Here is a 21,125-nt window from a genome sequence, read left to right on the forward strand (position 1 = left end):
TCCTCCTTGGGTCCCTTGTGTTGGGAGATCTGTGCACCTCCATGGCCTGAGAGACTATCTCCTTCCCCAGATTGGGGAAGTTTTCTGCAATTACCTCCTCAAAGACACTTTCTATCCCTTTTTCTCTCTCTTCTTCTGGTACCTGTATATTATGAATATTGTTCTGTTTGGATTGGTCACATAGTTCTCTCAATATTCTTTCATTATTAAAGATCCTTTTTTCTCTCTGTGCCTCAGCTTCTTTGTATTCCTCTTCTCTAATTTCTATTCATTTATTGTCTCCTCCACCATAGCTAATCTGCTTTCAAAACCTTCCATTGTATGTTTCATTTCTGATACTGTGTTCCATAATGATTGGATCTTGGACCAGAATTCATTCCTGAGTTCTTGAGTATTTTTCTGTACTTCCATGAGAATGTTTATGATTTTTATTTTGAAATCTCTTTCAGGAAGATTCATGAGGTCGATTTCATTTGATTCTTTCTCTGGTGTATTTATGATTTTGCTTTGAACCAGGTTCCTTTGACATTTCGTATTTGTGTGTGGCACCCTCTAGTGCCCAGAAGCTCTACTCTCTGGAGTTGCTCAGCCCCTGGAGCAATGTTGAGAGTCACAGGAGAGTGGTATTAGTGCCTGGTGGGGAGAAAGATCTGTTTCCTGCTTCCCAGCTGCTATGCCCTTCACCACTGCCTGGACCAGTGGGTGGAGCACACAGGTGTAAGCCTCTATGCTTTGCGTTTGTAGCTGCTATAGGCAAGGCTTCCCTCTGGCTGGCCTAATGCCAGGGCAGGGTTTGTCAGTTTGCGAGCCAAGTGCAGCCTGGCTGGGAGGAAGGCACAGCAGGCTGCGTATCATGGATGGGGGTCCTTGGAGCTGCGTAGCCAGCCAGGGGCCTGGAGCACCTGAAGATCATGAAAGTTCCCAGCCTGCTGGGCAGGGTGCACCCAGACAATTTTGTCTACCTGTCCTTTCTCCTCAGCAGTAAGCTCTATACAATCCTTGTCTTTTAGCAGCCCTCCCACTGTTAGGAATTCTCTCAAGACTGCCCACCTTTCTTTTGTCCCAGAGCAGCCAGATATGGATCCCTGTTTTCCAGAAGCAGCTAGAATCTCAGTCTTTCCAGGTATTCTCCCTGTCTTAGCTTTCCAACCCCCCTAATCACCAGAGCAACCATGCAATGTAGGTTCATGCTCCCAGAGCAGATCTCCAGAGCTAGGTGTTCAGCAGTCCCAGGCCTCCACTCCCTCCCCGCTCTGTTTCTCTTCCTCCCGCCGGTGTGCTGGGGTGGGGGAAGGGCTTGGGTCCTGCTGGGTCATGGCTTTGGGAAGTTAACCCTGTTCCGTGAGGTCTATTCTTTTCTCTGGTGTATGCAGTCTGGTGCAGCCATCTTCTCTGTTGCTCTTTCAGGATTAGTTGTATTAATTATATTTTCATATTATATGCGGTTTTAGGAGGAGGCCTCTGTCGCACCTCTCATGCTGCCATCTTTAATCCTTCTCCGTATGGTTTCTTTTTAACGTGTTTATTCCCATGGTGGTCACAGCAGCTCGGTACTGCAGTGGCTTGAACACATTCCCCAGGCTCTGGATGTTGAATTTTGTCAAATACTTTTTTAGCATCTGTTAAAATGATCCGGTGGGTTTTATTCCTTTTCTTAGTGTGGTATATATTGATCGATTTACAAATATTATACCATCCTTGCATCCCTAGAATAAATCCCACTTAGTTGTGATGGATGATCCTTTTGATGTATTTTTGAATTTGGTTTTTGCTAATATTTTGATGAGGGTTTTGCATCTATGTTCATCAAGGATATTGGTGTGATTGGTCTGTAATTTTTTTTTTTTGTAGTGTCTATGTCTGGTTTTGGTATTAGAGTGATGCCAGCCTCCTACAATGTGTTTCAAAGTATTCCCTTCTCTTCTCCTTTTTGGGACATTTTAGGAAGGATGGGCATTAGCTCCTCTTTAAATGTCTGGTAGAATTCAGCTGTGAAGCCATCTGGTTCTGGAATTTTGTTTGTTGGGATTTATTTGATTACCAATTCAATTTCATTAACGGAACTTGTCTCTTCAGATTTTCTGTTTCTTCCTGGGTCAGTCTTGGAAGGTTGTATTTTTCTAGGAAGTTGTCCATTTCTTCTAAGCTGTCCATTTTATTGGCATATAATTTTTCATAGAATTCTCTAATAATTCTTTGTAATTCTGTGGTATCCATTGTGATTATTCCTTTCCCATTTCTGATTTTGTTTATTTGTGTACTCTTTTTTTCTTCATAAGTCTGGCTAGGGTTTGTCTGTTTTTCATTTACTTAAAGACCCAACTCTTGGTTTCATTGTTTTATTTTCTATTGTTTTATTCTTCTCTGTTTTATCTATTTCTTCTCTGATTTTTATTATGTCCCTTTAGTGTTCTTCTTTTTCTAGTTTCTTTAATTGTGAGTTTAGACTGTTTATGTTTATTTGGGATTGTTCTTGTTTCTTGAGGTGGGCCTTTACCCTATGTACTCCCCTCTTTGAAGTGCTTTTGCAATACATATTCCACACATTCTGGACTGTTTTATATTTTTTTCATTTATCTCCATGTATTGTGTGATTTCTGTTTTAATTTATTCATTGATCCATTTGTTATTTAGAAGCATGTTATTTAGCCTCCATGTGTTTGTAGAATTTTTTGTTTTCTTTGTGTAATTTATTTCTAGTTCCATATCATTGTAGTCTGAGAGGTTTCTTAATACAATTTCAATCTTTTTGAATTTATTGAGGCTCTTTTTGTGGTCTAGCATGTGATCTATTCTCGAGAACATTCCATGTACACTTGAAAAAAAATGTATCCATTTTTCGTGTGGAATGTTTTTTAGATATCTGTTAAGTCCATGTGATCTAATGTATTCAGTGCCTGTGTTTCCTTATTTATTTATTTTCTTTCTGGTTGATTTATTGATGTGAGTGGTGTGTTAAAGTTTCCTAAAAGGAATGGATTGCAATCTATTTCCCCCTTCATTTCTATTAGTATTTGTTTTACATATGTAGGTGGTCCTGTGTTGGGTGCATAGATATTTATAATGGTTATATCCTCCTGTTGGACTGACCCCTTTATCATTATGTAATGTCCTTCTTAGTCTCTTCTTTCTTTTTTTTGTTTTGAAGTCTATTATTTATGATGTAAGTACTGCTCCTCCTGCTTTTTTCTCCCTATTATTTGCGTATCTTTTTCCATCCCTTCAATTTTAGTCTTTGTATGTCTTACTCTTATTTTCTTCTTAGAGTTTTATCTCCTACATTTAGGTCTGCAATCCATTTTTGAGTTTATTATTGCATATGGTGTGGGATAGCAGTCTAGCATTCTTCTTTTTCTTAATGTTAGTGTCAAGTAATTCCAACACCATTTGTTGGAAAGACTATTTTTTCCTTATTAAATTATGTTGGTGCATTTATTGAAGATCAATTGACTGTAAATCTGAAGGTTTATTTCTGGATTCTAAATTCTATCCTATTAATCTGTCTATTCTCATGCCAGTACCACATTGTCTTGATATCTGTAGCTTTGTGAGAAGTTTTGGTAAATGTGAATCCTTCAACTTTGTTCTTTTTCAAGATTGGTTTGACTGTTCAGGATTCCTTGTGTTTCCATAGGAACTTAATAATCAGCTTATCAATTTCTGCAAAAAAGGAAAAGAAAGGCAACTGGGATTTTCATAAGGATTGCATTGAATCTGTTCATCAGTTTGGGAAGCATCACCATCTTAACAATATTAAGTCTTCTAATCCATGAGCATGGATTGTCTTTGCATTTATTTTGGTCTTCTTTAGTTTCTTTCAGTGATATTTTATGCTCTTTAGTGTACAGGTCTTACACTATTAAAATAATTTGTTAAATATATTCTGTATTTTATTATTTTTGATGCTGTTGTAGATGGGCTTGTTCTTAAATTCACTTTTAGATTCTTCACATTCTTCCTAACTCGCTGTCTTGCTGAGCTCATTTATTAGTTGTAATAGTTTTTTAGTGGATTGTTCAGGATTTTCTATATGCAAGATCGTGTCATCCACACATAGAGATAGTTTTGCGTCTTCCTTTTTAATCTAGATACATTTTATTTCTTTCCTTGTCCAGTTGACTTAGCTAAAACTTCCACTGTAATACTGAATAAAAGTGGTGAGAGCAGACACCCTTGTCTTGTTTCTGATCTTAGGTCAAAAGTATTACATTTTACACTATAAGAAGGTTAGCCATGGGATTCTCGTAGATGGCCTTTATTGGGTTGAAGTTTCATTCCTGTTTTGTTGAGTATTTTCTTATCATGACAGGGTAGTGGATTTTGTAAAATGCTTTTTCTGTGTCTATTGACATGATCATATGGTTTTTATTTTTCTCTCTTTTCTTCTTGATTACTTTTCTCAATTAAAAAAAATATTTGAAAAGGAGATTTGGGTTCAGTGAAAACTATTATAAATTTCATATCCCTAATGTCTGTTATTTTTATTATTTTCTTTCTGCTTTAGGTTTATTTTGCTGTTTCGGCTTTAGCTCTTAAGTTAATCACTCTGCCTTCCAATGTAAGCAATTAAGTATATATCTTTCCCTCTCAGAATTGCTTTAATTGTAGTCCATAGGTGCTGTTCTAATTAATTTCTAATTTCCATTTGATACCCTGTATAATTTATGATTGCTTAAAAGTGTGTGTATTTTTTAAATTCCCAAATATATGGAGTTTTTGTTATTAACTTGTGATTTGAGAAAACCCAATGTATTATTCCAACCCTTGAAATTTGTTCAGACTAACTTTATGGCCTAGTATGTGATCAATATTCATAAATCTTCTAAGAGCATGTGAAAATAGTATATAATCCCCAATTGTTGGGAGTAACATTCCATATGTCCCATTAGATCAAATATTTTATATTATTACTAATTTCATTTGCTTTATCTATCTGTAATTGAGATTGTTAGAATCTTCCACTGTGGTGACAGATTGTGAATTACTCCTTGTAGATAAGTCAAACTTTGTTTTATATATTTTGAGCCTATACTTTTTTTAGGTACATCTAAGTTTATAATTGTTTTATAAACAATTGCTGCAAATGGTTTATGGAAATGCTAAGTGTTATCGAAGTTTTCCGAAGGAAGAAATCACTGGACCTGGAGTGATGAACAAAGGGCCTGGAAGAATGACTGGGGAACTTCCAGTTCTGAGAGAATGACAATCAATAGATGACCTGTCACAAAGGATCCTTGACTCAGTTAACATGCTGGATAAATGTATCAATATGCTGTATAAATTCATCATATGCTGAATAAATGTATCAGTAAGGTGGCACTAAAACAGAGAAGTCGCAAATTCCCAAACAAAGGGATACCAGGAACCCTTTGAGGGAAGCTGTTTTCACCATCAGAGTTTCTGCTGCCAGACTTTGTAAATAAGAGAAGAAATCCAAAGCCCACAAAAGGCAGAGACTCTAATAGGAGACCTTGCCAGTAAGGCTAGGACTGGAAGGAAAGTGGGTGTGAAATAAATCCCACCAGGTAGAAGGGAACAATAAAGAAAGTTGTCTTTCTGAAAAAAAAAAAATCTCTCCCAAGAATTCAGAACCATCCGTTGATTCTCATATGAATGTGTGATCCAAATCCACACTACCAGTGTGTCCAAGAAATCTCAAATGCCAAAATTAAAGTGGTTACAAATAAACAGAGGGCAAAGTTTTGTAGCTTCCTTAGGTAAGTAACAAAAGCAAATATAAATCCTCTGTCAAGGATTTCTGTTTTAATAGAAGCATGCGTACACCTGGGAGCAAAATACCATGGATGCAAAAACAGATAAAAGAGAGCTCGAAGAACAGATACTGAAATATTTATATTCACCGGGTTTAAAGAAATAGCATAAAAATATGAACAAGAAACAGATTTGAAAGGAACCTAATATAACTTTTTAGAAATCAAAAAAAATAATTGGAATAAAAATGTCATTGGAAAGATAAATAGCAGACTAGATGTAGCTGGAGAGAAAATCAGTCAACTGAAAGCAGATCCACAGAGAGTATCCAGCATGCAGTCCAGAGAGGTTAGGAGATAGAAAATATGAAAAATCAAGTAAAAGACAAGGAGAAAATTTCTCCAGAAGGAGGAAATAGAGTGGTTTTGTTGTGATATTTGAAGAGATACCTGATAAAGTAAATTGTTGAAAGTTACCAGTCCTCAGATCCCAGTTGTTAAGTATGGTGGGAACAGGTGGTGCTCACCACATATTCCATGCACTTGCCTGCATTACTCAGACTTCCGTGCAGTGAGGTTGGGGCCATGTGACTAGTTGTGGTCAATGCTCTCCCAGGCCCAGACAGTTAAAGGCAGTAGCAGGCATCACGATGTACTTAGAAGCGGGCCCTTCCCCACTTCAGAACTGAGCCGCTCATCCCCATATGGAAATTGCTTTATGGCCAAAAGTCCCTGCCTTGATCGTGTAATACTCCCTACCCAGAGGAAGCTTGGATTCCCTCTCTCGTTTGGGACAAGGTCTGAAGGGCCAACGCCATTTCAAAGTGCTTGGCGTAAGTGGCCGAGGCCTGTGATGCAACTGCTTCTACCCAATCCTGCTTCACTCACTTCCTCACAGGTGTTGTTCCTGAGAACACTTCCTGATAAATTTCTTGCATGCAAATCTTTGTCTCAGAGTCTGTTCCTGAGGAACTCAACTTAAGACATCTCTCTCTTTCCCTTCTATGGAAAACTAGGACGCCACATGTTACAGATGCTGCAGCCAAGAGATGGTAGATCTTCCATCTGTCTGGGCCCCTCACAGTTCCCCCCTGAGCACTTAGCTCTGTAATGTGAGTGTGAAATAAGCCTTTGCTCTGTTAAGTCATTGAGCTATCTGCAGGAATTTTTAAACTTAGCATAACCTAATCCTAAAATGAGAATGTAGTACAGTCATTCATGTTAAAACAGCTGGAGTAGCCACTAAACTAATAAATATAAAGCATATTTCTAGATATTAATTATGAAACAAGTAGAGGGGAAAATAGAATATAAAAGGGAAAAAGAAAACAAGAATGTAAAATTCAATCTGAAGAAAGCAAGAAAGAAAAGAACAACTAAACAGAGAAAACAGGACAAGCAGAAGTACTTAACGTGATCAAAATAAATGCATTATAACCATTATAAATAAACTGTCCAGTTTAAATGACAAATATTGTTAAACTAGATAAAATCCAACTATGTGCCACTTACATGAAACAAAATTAAAATATAATGATAGGGAGGGATTAAAAGTCAAAGGAAAGAAAAAAATAAACCAAATAACAAGACCAACATTGATGGAGTTGTTATATGACTATCAGACAGATTCTAAGACAAAAAGCATCACTACAGCCAGCAGTTTAACTGTTTGAGTCAAGGATCCTTTGTGACAGGTCATCGATCGTCATTCTCCCAGAACCAGAAGTCCCCCAACCATTCTTCCAGGCCCTTCATTCATCACTACGGGTCCAGTGACCTCTTCCTTCTGAAAACTTTGATAACACTTAACATTTCTGTAAGACATTTGCAGCAATCCTCCTTCGTTCCACTAGGCATGTTGCAGTGAAGCATGTGTAGGCTTTACACTCCAAAAAACGAGGGGTGGCGTCTTGGTTCCGCTGTTAATTACAGCCTTGGAAACTTCATCTCACTGAGCTTCCGTTTCCTCAACTGTAAAATGGAGTTGACAGTTCTGACATTGCCGCGCTCTCACGGTGATCAAATGAAATAGGGCCTGCCCTCACTTGCTGGGTCTGAATCAGGAGAACCACAGACCCTATGTTTAAATATGTAAAAGTTACAAATGAAGCTAGCAATCAATTCTATAAAACGTTTCTGTTTTACTTCGACAAATATCATTTCGAAATGATAAAAAACAATATGTAAAGCTCTGATTTTTATATAGCTAATGTTAACAAAATATCAAAGACAATTATATTTAATTATTGTACATTTTTGGATGTTATGAGTAACAAAAAAGAGAAACATATATAACTTATAAATTAGTAGGTGCTTATTCCATGTAATTTATTTTTTCACCTTCATTTCAGTAAAATTATGAGTTATATTATTGTAATCAACATTATCATATAATTTGTGTTTTATTAACAGAGAGGCCAAGTTAGACCACTATTCTTGAGTCATTGAGTCTTACTGGTTTTTTTAATTAATTTGATAGAAACCTCTCCTGACAGGTCTACAGATGTAGAGCAACTGGAAATATCAAAAAATATTTTAAGGCCATATTTAGAAACAGAAATGAGCTATAAATATTACATATCAAGTTCAAACATTGTAATGAGGTTACATATGATTATAATTAAGAAGAAAAATTATTAAATATTTTAATTTCATTTATATCACCATCTTTTATATAGCTGTTTCACTCTCTTGAAACATTATCTAGATCTATACAGTACCTATTTGGTTTTTGTTTTTTTCAAGAAAAATGATACTATAAAGAAAACTGAAAGTAGCAGCATTTTGCTCAATATTATACCTGAATCTACAATGTCCAGAAAAATAATCTATGTAGAAATAAATAACAAGATTATTTGTATGTGAATCTTCTCTTTCATAATCTGCAGACATTTTTCTTTCCTTTTTCAAATTATATTTTACTCAAATGTCATTTTTGTTGTATATTTCACACAGGGCTTCTTTGGTTTAGAAAAATCCTATTAATGTATTTAAAATAATAAGAGTGTATTCTTAATCCCTTTAAAAATGAAATAGCCAAACCTAGGTTTTTGTTGTAGACTTTTGCTGACATAATCCCATAATGTCCGATAACAACATCCCATAACAAATATCTAAGGAAAGCTCAGATTCAACATTAACATCATTTCCCATCAAAGACAGGATTTGTTCTGTAGTTGAGGATCATTGGTTGTTTAACTGATTTCTTTCAGTCATCTTATATCTTGTCTAAATTAAATCTAAGTGTGTAATGGCATTTACTTGGTATTCCTCTTGTGTGAATAAGGGTAGTTTTTGGTCCAATTTGATATCCGTTTCAGCAAGATGTCCCATAGTAGTAGAGAACATTTGGAGAATGTCATACATAATCTTTGAATAGTTCCAAAGGAAAGTCATCATTTCTCCTAATGCGAAAAAGAAATCCTGTGCAGCCATTTCCAGCCCTGAGACTGCTTTTGGATTTTTGGTTAAATTCTGACCTTGTATTAGTTTTCTACTGTTGCTATAACTAATAACCACAAATTTGGGGGTTTAAAAAAAAGGAGATAAGTTTATTATTTTACAATACTGTACAAGTCTGACATGGGTCACACTAGGCTAAAATCAGGATGTCTGTAGAGGCTCTGGGCGAGAATCTGTTTCCTTACCTTCCAGCTTCTAGAGGCCACCTGCGTTCCTTGGCTGCTGGCCCCGCCTCTGTCTTCGAAGCCAGCAATGCTGCATGTCACCCACTGGTCCAGAGTCACCCCTCCCTCTGCTTCTCCTCTCCCGCCTCCCTGTTCTGCTTGGAGGACCCTGGTGATCACATGGGGCCCACCTGGATAGTCTGGAGCATCTCCCTCTTTTAGGGTTAGCTGATGAGCAACTTTAATTCCAGCTGTGACCCGAACTCCCCTTTGCCATGTGACATGACATCTTCACAGGTTCTGGGGATTAGGACGTGGACATGTTTGGAGCCATTATTCCGCCCACCACAGACTTTCCGGTCATGCTATGCCCATGGAAGATTTTTATATCAATGCCTAAAACTGAATTGTTTTCTTAATTCTTGAATCAAAGACTACATTTCTATAACAAATGTCAAACCAGTGGTGTTCCCCATTGTTCCAACTTCCCCATTTTCTTCTGCAGGTCAGCCTGCTATTGGCGCTAGTCATTCAGCGGACTTTTTATTCTGGTATGCCCTACCTGAACTATGAGTAATATTTACTTTTTTTTTGCTTGTTTAAATCATTTATTCCACTTCTCCCTCACTCCCACGTTTAAATATTGCCTTTGTTAAAAAAAAAAACAACGAAAAACAAAAAACAGCTATACTTAACAGCTGGGTTGGAGTCATAGCATTGAGGAAGTGGGGGATTTGCACAATTAACAGCTATATATAGATACCATTCCAGGATGAAATGTTTAACAGTTGTGCCACCGATTCTGGCCCATGTGATAGACTGATTAAAATCCTATTTACATTTCTTCCAATTCTTGCAATTCCTATTTTTCTTCCTTAATTTTTACTGGGTGGAGTAATATTTACTTTTTAAAGACATTTTATGTATCTTTTCTTCACTTTATTGTTCTTTAATTTACTAATATCCTTTGGACATTCCTTCCTACATAGTGATATGTAATTTGTTTCATAACTTTTTCTCTTATATATTTAGCCAGAAGAAATTTACCATCATCTATAAATACTGTATTGTATGTATGAATGTCTTGCCAGTGGGTTTCAGCCCCAGGCAAGTTTGCTATGGATTCAATGAGACCAAAAAAAATGACAGTGGATCATTCTTGGGGTGAAAGCATTTATACCCAACTTTATTACCATGATGGCAAGTCAATCACTAGAATCCCATTCACTCAGAGCGAATCTGCAGGCAGCAAGCCGGTCTCTGCCTCTGGGCTTCTCTGCACCCGCAGCCATCTCAGTCTCTGTCCTCAGCACTGCCACCACTCCAGCCTCTGCTCTCCTGCAGCCAAGCAGCAGCCCCAGTGCTCTGGGTGACACGGTGGCATGGCTGCAAGGCTGCAGGAGAGCAGAGCAGAGACTGGAGTGGTCGCAGCGCCGAGGACTGAGGCCCAGAGGACAGCTGTGCAGACAGAGGGGCCCAGAGGCAGCGACCGGCTTGCTGCATGCAGACTCGCTCTGAGTGAATGGGATTTTAGTGACTGACCTGCCACTGTGGGAATAAAGTTGGGTATAACCTTTTCACCCCAAGAATGTTCTACTGTCATTTCTCTGGTCACATTGAATCCATAGTGAACTTGCCTGGGGCTGAAAACCATGGGCAAGACAGTTGTCCATCCTTCACGAGACAGGGCAGTGTGTCCAACCCAGTGCAGGCTTACTGCAAGGCACTCATGAAATGCTAGGTTTTAACTGGTGCAGCAGCCTGTGGCCTGCCTCCTCCCTGCCCATTCTGTCCATGCCTTCTCTTCACCTCACCAGCCTGCTCTATGGTCTCTAACATCCCCTGTCCTGGCTTTTCAAGTTCCCGTCTTTCGGTTCATCTTGTCCCTCTGATCAAAAGGGAACCTCCTCTTTTATGATGAACTGGATTCTGGGGAGGAAGGTGACAGCTGGCTGCTGAGGCAGGAGCCCAGGCTGTGAAGTCAGAGGCAGCTGCAGTGTCAGCTGGCCCTGGGAGCTTGTTAGATGCCCCCTCTCACCCGGCCTGGCCCAATTGCGGTAAGACCCCAGGCGCTCTGCGGACACCTGCAGAAGGTGTGAGAGGCACTGGCTTAGAGACTTTGTCCCCCAGCCTCACTGCTTGTAGCCACCCAAATGGAGTACCACAGACTGGCGGCCTGAAAGAACAGAAATGGAGGCTAGAAGTCCAGGATCAAGGTGTGAGCAGGTTTGGTTCCCCTGAGGCCTCTCTCCTTGGCTTGCAGCTGGCTGCCTCCTTGCCGCCTCTTCACACGTGTCCCTCTGTCCCTGCACACCCCTGGTGTCTCTCTATATGTCCAGATTTCCTCTTATGAGGGACACTGGTCAGGATGGATCAGGACCCACTCTAAGGGCCTCATTTTAACTTAATCACCCCTTTAAAAGCCATATCTCCAAATACAGATTCCAAGATGCTGGGTTAGGGTTAACTTATGAATGTTGTGGGGGACCCAGTTCAGCCCACACCACTCTAAAGAATAAGAACCGAGGTTCCAAGGAGTATGTGACAGTGTAAAATTGCACCACAGGCCAAGAGCTGTGGGCCTCACCTCCGGTATCTGAGTGGCAGGGATGGTGGTGTTGGAGGCCAGGAAAGGGAGTTCTGTGTTTGCATTTAGGTTTCGGCTCTGTTCCCACCTCTTCTGGGATCTTAGATAAATGCCTTAGCCTCCTGGACCTTAGTGGAATGGAGACAATAGAAGGTTCTCCCCCACAAGGTCGTGAAGGTTCTGTGTTGGGATAGGAAGTGCATATCCACCTGGGTGGTGCCCATGGCCTCCGGACCCACTGTGCCCCTTTGCCTGCTATCAAAACCCGCCCCTATTTACTGCGAGCCGGAATGCCTCATTATTTCCCTCAGGTGATTTGCAATTTAATAAGTAGGAAAACCAAGGGTTTGAAAGGGTGGCCATGGAATTTCAGGCCTCAGCTGGCTGGTGCACAGGGTCCTTCCTGGAGGCCGAGCCTGAGCCTGTGGCAGCCACAGAAAGGAAGGTGCCTTTCCACCCTGAGTGACGGGGGTGGGGTGGGGGTGGGGGTGTCTCACTTCTAAATAAAAGGCTGCACACAACTTAATTTTATTTAGCTCTAAATTGTTCAGCCTGTGACCAGCGATGCAAGGTGGAGTCACATAAGTCAATTCTGCTGCGTAAATAAGCTGGTTCCTGCTAACCTGGGGGTGCTTATTAGAAATGAGGCCTGACTGTGGAGAATTAAAGCAATGATTGCAGTTTGCCTTTTGGGGGCAAACTGGGTGTGAATACAAAATTGTTTTCAAATGTTTCAATTGTTGCCTAGATTCATGTAGCATGTATTCCCAGATCAACTCTATGCAAAGTGCTTCGCTAAGGCTACCGTAGTGAAATGGAGAGAACATCTCCCTCGCTGGCTCAGAAGGGCTCAGAACAAGAGTGCCCCTAGCGGTTTGACCTGCTAAATCCATGTTCCGTTGGGGAGGGTACCGGCAGGTCGGAACATTGCTGTTCTGGGACAGAGAGCATCCCTTCCTTTGATGTATCCTTTATACATGTGCCATGTAAAAAAAAAAAAGGGTTTTTTTTAAAGAGGGGCTGCTTTAATCCTGCCCCTATGGCATGGTTAATGGGGTTCCTCTCCATATCTGGGTCAGGACAGCAGGCTGGGAGGAGGTTCTTTTAATCTTGGCCTAACCCTGGCTTGGTGGTAAGTTTCCTCCCCAGGTCTGGGGCAGATTCCTAAGTGTGTATCTCCCAGCCCCTCTACTCCCCTCTGGCATTTGGCTATGTCATCATTTTCTCTGCCTCTGCAAATGCACAGTTCAAAGGGAGAAGGGTAGTAGTCACACCTGGAGTCACCCTGGACAAAATGTAGGTGGTCTCCCCCTCTGGTCACTGTCCATCCACCGTCCATCTGTGGCCCTCACTGCATCCCAGCTGCCCTGCAGCCCCACCTTGTGTGCCACCCACCTCCTCCTGCCCAGGGCTCTGCAGACCCCTGGTCATGACATCTACACAGGACCTGCTGAACTCATTCATGTGAGGAAGTGAATAATTAACAACAAATGCTCCTTTCTAGAGTATTTGCATTTTAACAAGAGGCCAATGGTTTTTCTTTTAAAGTACACACACACACACACACACAAAGCCTGTCCACTATAAACTGGAGATGACAGCGGAATTGAACAGTGAATCAAAAACTGGAACAAATTGCTTTGATCAGCTAAGTCCCAAACCTAATTCAGATAGTAGTTTTCCACGGGACCATGAACCAGCTTCATGAACCCCTCCCCCTAGCTGACCAGTTTAACCCAGAACTGAGATTGCACTGACCACCCAGCTAGCCAGTGCCCCCCATTTTATACGTGAGGACGCTGAGGCCCGGAGAACTGTGGCCCAGCTCAAGGTCACATGGCACCTCAGAGGCCCACAGCTGACACCACACTGAAAAACTTGCTTTTTCCACTACTCTGTGTGACCTCTTGACTCAGAACCTCAGAACAAAGTACAAGTTCATCTTTACATTGTGTTTTTGGAATCAGGATCCTCTCTTCATCTAAGAAGTTATAACCCAAATGCAAGTTGGGTGACTAGGCTAGAATTCTCCCAGCCGTCCCATTCTCCCACAGCCCTCAAAACTCTGAAAGGGAAAGTTCAAAAACTTATTTTGACTTGATTTATGTTATGATACTAATAGCATTGTTACTTGCTTCGTTAATCTATTCATTTTTAATTTGCATTTCAATGATCATAACAACATTCCTCTAAATCAGTGATTCTTAAGTGGGGGAGATTTTGTCCCCCCAGGAACACTGGTAGTATCTGGAGATACATTTGATGGTCACAACTAGGAGGGGGCACGATGTATGCATTAGGTGTCTGTTATGGGGGAGCCATCGACACTGACTGCTAAACAATGTCTAGGATAGCTGCTTACAACAGAAAAAATTATCAGACTAAGAATGGCAATAATGTCAAGATTGAGAAACAGTAATCTAAGTCAATATAAAGGGGGGAAAAGTCTCCTGCAGATCTTGCTACCTTTGCAAATTAAACTCTTACTTTCTTATGTACCTCCCAGCCTCTGCCCCTCCCCCTGTACTCACGCTTCTATGGTTCTTACGTCATGGCAGGAATACAATGTACAGGCTGCTTTTTCCCACTTCCTAGTGCGTGCTGAACTTTTGCCCCTCTTGCCTGTCTCCACGGTCACTATTTGTCATGGATGTGAGGCAGGCCTCCGGGGAGCTGATCCTACATTTTGCTGAGCAGTCCGAGTTTCCCATCGGGGTGGTTGCTGAGAGACTTGCCGAGCCAGCTGCATGTGCCAGCCTGCTGTGGCCGGCCTCCCCTGCGTCCTGCAGCCCCGGCTCGTGCCATCACTGTCTTCATCATCAAAAGGCCTTTATGAGGCACCTTGCTGACTATATCCTGGCACTGCGGACCATCTTCCGCAGAGCTCTTCCTACCAGCCCCTGACATCTGGGGCATGTTGGCATTGTGTCAGCCAACCTCAGAGGCATCCGAAGACTGGGCCGTAGGCCACAGCAAAGGGTGTAAAACCAGATTCTTCGGCGGTATTCATGGCAGGAGTAAGTGCATCTGGGAGGGCACAGAGGGCTGGACTCCCAAAGGGAGCCCATGCCTTTAGTGCTCTGGTCCAGCTGGCTGCAGGCTTCCTGAAGGACATGGGATCTTAGAATCTGTGGGAGCGAAGGAGGGGCAGCTGATAGGTCAAGGACAAGGCTCAAGCGTTGCGGCGCACAGCCTGTGAGAGAACTAGCTGCTGCCAGAGCTGTTCCCCCTGAGGCCCCGGCACCCTCTCATCTCACCTTGGTGCCCTTTTTCTGCCCCCTGCAGGTGTTCCATGAGCAGGGCATCGTCTTTGGCTACCGACACCCACAGAGTTCCGCCACTGCCTGCGTCCTCAGCCTTTTCCAAATGACCAACGAGACCCTCAACATCTGGACTCACTTGCTGCCCTTCTGGTACCTTCCAGCCCCCTTGACCAGCTGTCTCAGTCAGGAGCTCTGGGACCTGGTATTTTTAAAAACATAGCTGGGAGTGGGAGGGTTGAGATTCTGTGCCATGATTTTGGGGACTCACGGGGCATGAGTGTACAGAGGCCTGCCGCTCTGGTGAGCCCCAGGGCATGGACTGCAGTAGGATTTAAAGGGCTCCTGGCCATTCCCCAGTCTTTCCCTGCTCCCCTGCTCCAGGACCTGGCTGAGCTTATCCCCTGAGGCTTTCTGGGTCTTCCAGAAGCCCAGATTAAGATGTCAGAAGTTTGAGCACGTCAGTCTCCCTGAGCTTTACATTTTCTCATCCGCAAAGCAAGAGTGATAGTGTGAACCTGTTGCAGGGTTTCCATGAGGATTATGGGGGAAGAAATTGGAAAAGGCATGGGGCCAGAGCTGTGGTTGCCCCATAATTGTTCTGGAACCACAGCAGCTGTGGGGCACTTGGTCGGATGCACTTTAATGGAGCGTTTAAGAGCAAAGCCCTGGGAAGCTTGTGCGCAGAATGGGAGTTGCCAGGAAGGTGGACAGGGACCTTGGTGAGAAAGGCAGGGTCTGAAGATTAACTTTTCACACCTTGTGCCTGCCCACAGAGGGGAGAGAGGAGGCAGGTCAGGACACTGAGTCATAGTCTGTCAGGGCTTGGAAGACCTCAGGGGTCATGCAGGCCACCGTCCTACTGCGGCCACCACTGGTTGTCACAGATGTGGCCCAGAGTAGCTCAGAGAAGGGGGTTCTTGCTCATATCATGTGGCAGGTCTCTGGACTCCCCCTGCCCAGCATGTCTGGAAGCTAAGCCAGTAGGAGGCACCCCAGCGCCCGCTGCCAGTGGAGATGGGATGGGGAAGGCAGCGCGGTGGATCCGAAGTCAGAGGACAAAAAGAAGCCCTGGGGCGTGCAGGCTGTTGGGGTGGCAGCAAGGGCCATGAGACCTGCTCCAGAGGCCTGTGTGTCATTTAAATTTAAGTAAACCTGAGTAAAAAGCCTAAATGCTAATCATCACAACCTGCACAAGAGAAGTCAGGGTCTTCCCTGGACGCTGTTCTCCTCCCTGGAGCCACCAGGCGACCTGTTTCTTATCCGCCTTCCCAGAGCTCTTCCAGAAACATGCCAACTTGTGACACATGTGCACAACCCGCAGTCCTCCCGCCCCCCTGCCCGGCCCTTGCTTTCTCAGAGCCCTCTGACCCACAGCTGCTCAGGCCTCCAGGCAGCTGCGTGGTGTTGCATCTTAGGGATGATTTAGGCTGTTTTACGGTCTGTGCCTCTACACATAGTGCTGGCCTCACCTGTTGGTGGGTCTTGGACTCCTGCATGCAGGTCCTACGGGGTGACTTCTTAGCTACGGGACTGCACTGCACACACCCTGACATCCCCAGGCCCTGGGAGACGGTCCCCCAGCTGAGCAGCGCAGTAGCAGGGAGGGCTCAGAAGCGCCTGCAGTAAGATGCCCTAAGCGAGTGGGGCTACGGAATAACCTCGAGAGGAAGAAAGGCTGTTTTGAGAAACAGCAAATAGCCTGAAGTTATACTGCTGCTGTGACCGGAGGAGAAAGGTCACGAGAGTAGCCAGAGGATCCCGTGATGCTCTTCAGGTTCCAGTGTGAAAAGCTTCATAGTCTCCTCGCCTGGGAGAGTCAGTGGGAAAGCGGGCAGGGTTGCTGGGAGCAGTTGGGGAAGTGGGCAGCTCTGCAGGCAGGACCCCCTTGGATGGGTTACAGGTCAGGCAGATGTGCTGCAGAACTAACTGTGCAGCATCTCTGCAGCGATGGAGCCAGAGATCTAGGCTCGGCGGAGACTCGGCATGGTGGCTGCTCAGAAAAGCGATTGAAACATTGGTAGAGAAATAGTAAAGAAGAGGGGGGAGAAAAAGTCTTGTTTGCTAGACTTCCAAGGCCTCAGCTGTCTGAGGAACCTTCCTGCAAGGCGGGCACCGATCGCAAGGATGGTGACAAGGCCCAAATTGGGGTCCTATGAGGACTGGTTGAGAGCATGGGGGTGATGTCATGTGAAGCTGTGAGAGCTCGGGAAGGGTTATGAAAACTTCCTTAAGATATGTGATGGGCTTGTTTTCTATGGTCCTGTAGGGGAGAACTAGGGCTGATCAAATGGAGGTAGGTTTCAAGGAGACAGCTGTCAGCTTGAAGAACTTTCCAGCACTCAGAGCTGCCTTGGGAGGTGGTGAGCTCCCCATCCATGGAAGCATGCAAGCTGAGGCTGGAGAATTCCTTCCTGAAGACACTGTAAGACTGACTCTGTCACCACAGGATGGGGAGAGGACTATCTAGATAAACCTCAAGGTGTCTTCTTATCCCTCCTGTCCATTTCCACCAACCAGAAAAGGGCCCAGTAACCCTCCCTCGCTCATGGCGTTTAACCAAAATGAGAGGACACAGGGGTCAGCTATCCCAGAGGGGTGGAAGGCAGAAGATGGCCAGGTGAGGAGTGTAAGCGGAGCCCCCAGCCATGGAGGTTGAGGGGGCCATGCTGTGTTCCAGGTTCTTCGTGTGGAAGTTTGTGACCGTGCTGTGTGTGACAGACATCCAGAATGACAGCTACTCCTGGCCTCTGCTCGTGTACATGGGCACCAGCTGCGTGTACCCCCTTGTGTCTAGCTGTGCCCACACCTTCAGCTCCATGTCCGGCAACGCCCGCCACATCTGCTATTTCCTGGACTACGGTGCTGTCAACCTCTTCAGCCTGGGTGCGTGAGGCCCTGCCTTCCCTCCTCCGTGACCAAGCTGCTTGCCCTTCCCTGGGCGCTGGGGTTACTGGAAGGCCTCGATGGGCTTGCGGTAGAGTCCTGGGAATGCCAGTGCCCAAGACACGCGTCCGCAGGTGTGCTAGCAAATACTTACCCACTGCTTCTCTGGGGACAAGAGCCCTGATGTACCGTGTATGCTGCTGTGCGTGGTGTAAATACTCCTGCCAGGGCTGACTTCAGGCAGCCCAAGGTGGGGAGAGCTACTCTTAGCACAACCTTACCCAGTAATTCCTCCACACAGACGCAGTAAATAGAGCAGTTGAAGAGTTAGTACTTCTGTTACTATGACTCATTGAATTGTAAGTTTATGTAGTTTGATGATGGCTGTGTTTAACCATCAGCTCTCAAGACGTCTGAAATGAAATGCCCGGGGGAGCCAGCCCTGCATGTGAGCGCCGATCTCCATCATGCCTGGCAGAGAAATGGGGTTAGGTTACAGACCCCGTTTTCAGATGCTTAGGGGAGTGAGCTGTTTGCTCAAGTCTCACAGGAAGAGGGTGGCAGACCCGGAGCTGGTGAACCTCCCATGTTTCTCTTTAACCGTGATGCCTGCACCCCCATTTCCTGTCTTCCACCCAACTTGTGGGCATCATCTGTCCCCTGGCACCCCAGCTCTGGACTCTTCTGCCTCCTGAGCCTGTGGAAGCAAAGTCCTCATTTTCCCTTGCCCAAGAGGGTATCTGCGTGGAGCCTCCCTCCTTCCCATTGCCTCCCCTTCCTTCCCAGCTTGCACACACACGCATATGTGCACATACGTACGCAGGCACACATACACGCAGTCTTCGCCGCCTCGCCTCCCACCCTCAGCGATCTACTGCCCAGACCCCACTGTTCACAAAAACTGCTCGCCGAGGCTCCAGCCTCTTCCTGACAGTTAGGACCCGCGCAGGCAGCATGGCCTTCTTCTCTGGGCTCTCCCACCAGCCTAGGATGTGAGGCCCTCTGTGCTCCCCAGGCCCTTCTCCCTCCAGCCTCTGCTGCGTCCCCCGCTCCCCACTCTCCTCCCATTCACTCTCTCCTCTTTCGCCTCTGCCCTCTGTGGCCCAGCTCCTGGGCCATCTCTGCCCGCACCCCCCCTAACACTTCTGGACCAGGGGCTTCCAAACCCATCTCTAGTTTAAAGCCCTCACCTGAGGTCCACACTGCGTGGAGTCCCGTGCCCTCCTGTAGCTGCCTGCCTCCTCCCCACCCCTGCGCCCGGCATCTGCTCTCTGTCCTGTGTTGTCTCGCTTGGTGGTACCCTTCCTGCCGATCTCTCAGGTCAGCGATCCGTAAATAAGCCCGAAGCGCCCCTCCCTCCGGCCTGCTGCCCCACTGTCACCACCCCGTCGGTCCACACCGAGTCCCTCCTCCGTGCTGTTCAAGTCGGCGGCTCCCACGGGCTCAGCCCCTCGTGCCTTGCACCTAAGCTGGCACCACAGCCTCCTCGCTGTTCCCCACCTCCCACCCAGCTGCCCAGGGATGTTTCCACAACACCATCTAAGCACGGCACCCTCCCACTTGGAACCTTGGGCATCCAAGCTCCTTAGCCTGGATGCGCCCATGGCCCTCAGCCACCAGCCCCAGAGTATTTATGATAAGAGCAGAAGTGCCTGGAACTTGGTAAGCAGGCAGGGTAGCCATTACCACGATGGCCTCGTTAACCCTGACGTCAGTTCCCTGAGGTGGGGCTCCTGTTACCCCTGTGCTGTGGGAGAGGATACCGAGGCACAGTGCAGGTCAGTCCCCCAGGTCCCCCGGCTGGTAAGTGACAGAACCCTGCTCAGAACTGCCATGGACCGTCTCCTTCCCAGCTCTGGCTCACGGCTGTGTAAGAGTCCCCGCCCTGGGCCCTCCTATATGCCATTCCTCTGGCTCGTCTTCCCTTCCTGCAGGGCCTCCAGGCTCGGCCCCTGGAACCTCAGGCCTGTGCCGGTGGCTTCCTCCAAGCCCGCAGGCCTGGGCGCCACCTACATGTAGCTCCAGCCGCAGCCTGGCCAGTACTGCCTTCCTCGCTGCCCCTCCCTGGGAAGGGCCCCCCGGAGGGCAGGACAGTGTCTTTTTCCAGCCAGAGGCCCCGTGCCTGATGGGGGCTGCTGTGTAGGCCTGGAAGGAAGGTCTAGTCAGTTGAGACCACCGTGGACTCTGGCTCCATCACTGGGGCCACATCTCCTTCCCATTCTCACCCCTACCCTGAGGAAATCTCAGTCCCTGGAGGTGGCATTTGCTCCAGCCTCCTCCACGGTTTGCGGCGATTTCCCTCTGGGCCGCCTTGTTCACTTTCACCAGGTTTTCATCACCTTAATCCCACACCCCCAAACCTTCTGTGGCTCCCTGTTGCCTGAAGGAAGTCCACCTTCCTTAGCCTGACACCCAAGGTTGCCTCTGTCCTGTTCCCTGGAAAGCCCTCTGAAGGGGTCTGAGCACCAATTACAATGTCTGGGTGTTTGGGGCTGGGGGGGTGTTTCCCCACACCACCAAGCAATTCTCGAACGCCAGCTGGGTGTCCTCCAGTTTATGTCAATTCTGACACTACCTGGAGACAACATCAATCCCACAGGTTAAGGGCTCAGACCCCCGGGAGCACTGTCCACCTCACATGCTCAGCACCAGCCCAGGTTGTCCTCTGTGATTCTGCCTGGCTGTAGATACAGAGGTTCTCATGACCTCTCCCTGGGTTTGATTAATTTGCTAAAGTGACTCACAGAGCTCAGAGAGACATTTAACTTAATGGATTCCTGGTTTATCATAAAAGAACGTAACCCGGGAACTGCCAGATGGCCGAGATGCAGCGGGTATGGGGAAACGCTGCAGAGCCTCGTGCCCTCCCTGTCAGCTTGAGCCGCTCTCCCCAGACCTCCCCACCTTCCCCTGGAAGCTCTCTGAACCCCTCCTCCTGGGCTTCGTGGAGGCTTCAGTCCATAGGCATGATTGATTAAATCACGGGTCACTGCAGTTGGTTCCGCTGCCGGCGCCTCTCCTCTCCACAGGGGTCGAGGGACGTGGAGGGGAGGGG

The 21,125-nt window shown here is 45.6% G+C and overlaps 1 protein-coding gene across 5 annotated transcripts in view; it reads left to right on the forward strand.

Annotated features, from left to right (window-relative positions):
* PAQR5 (progestin and adipoQ receptor family member 5) overlaps positions 1 to 21,125 on the forward strand; it is an 81,610-nt gene that overhangs the window by 42,797 nt on the left and 17,688 nt on the right. For 4 of the 5 annotated variants that reach the window (XM_037010059.2, XM_073212087.1, XM_037010056.2 and 1 more), the window contains exons 3-4: positions 15,210 to 15,337; positions 17,865 to 18,070. In XM_037010059.2, coding sequence (XP_036865954.2) covers positions 15,210 to 15,337; positions 17,865 to 18,070 — 334 coding nt within the window. Of the gene's footprint in view, positions 1 to 14,796; positions 14,942 to 15,209; positions 15,338 to 17,864; positions 18,071 to 21,125 lie in introns of those variants that run through there. The other variant, XM_073212086.1, reaches the window with a different exon arrangement.

The sequence above is a fragment of the Manis javanica genome, chromosome 8, assembly GCF_040802235.1.
Source record: "Manis javanica isolate MJ-LG chromosome 8, MJ_LKY, whole genome shotgun sequence".
NCBI lineage: Eukaryota > Metazoa > Chordata > Mammalia > Pholidota > Manidae > Manis > Manis javanica.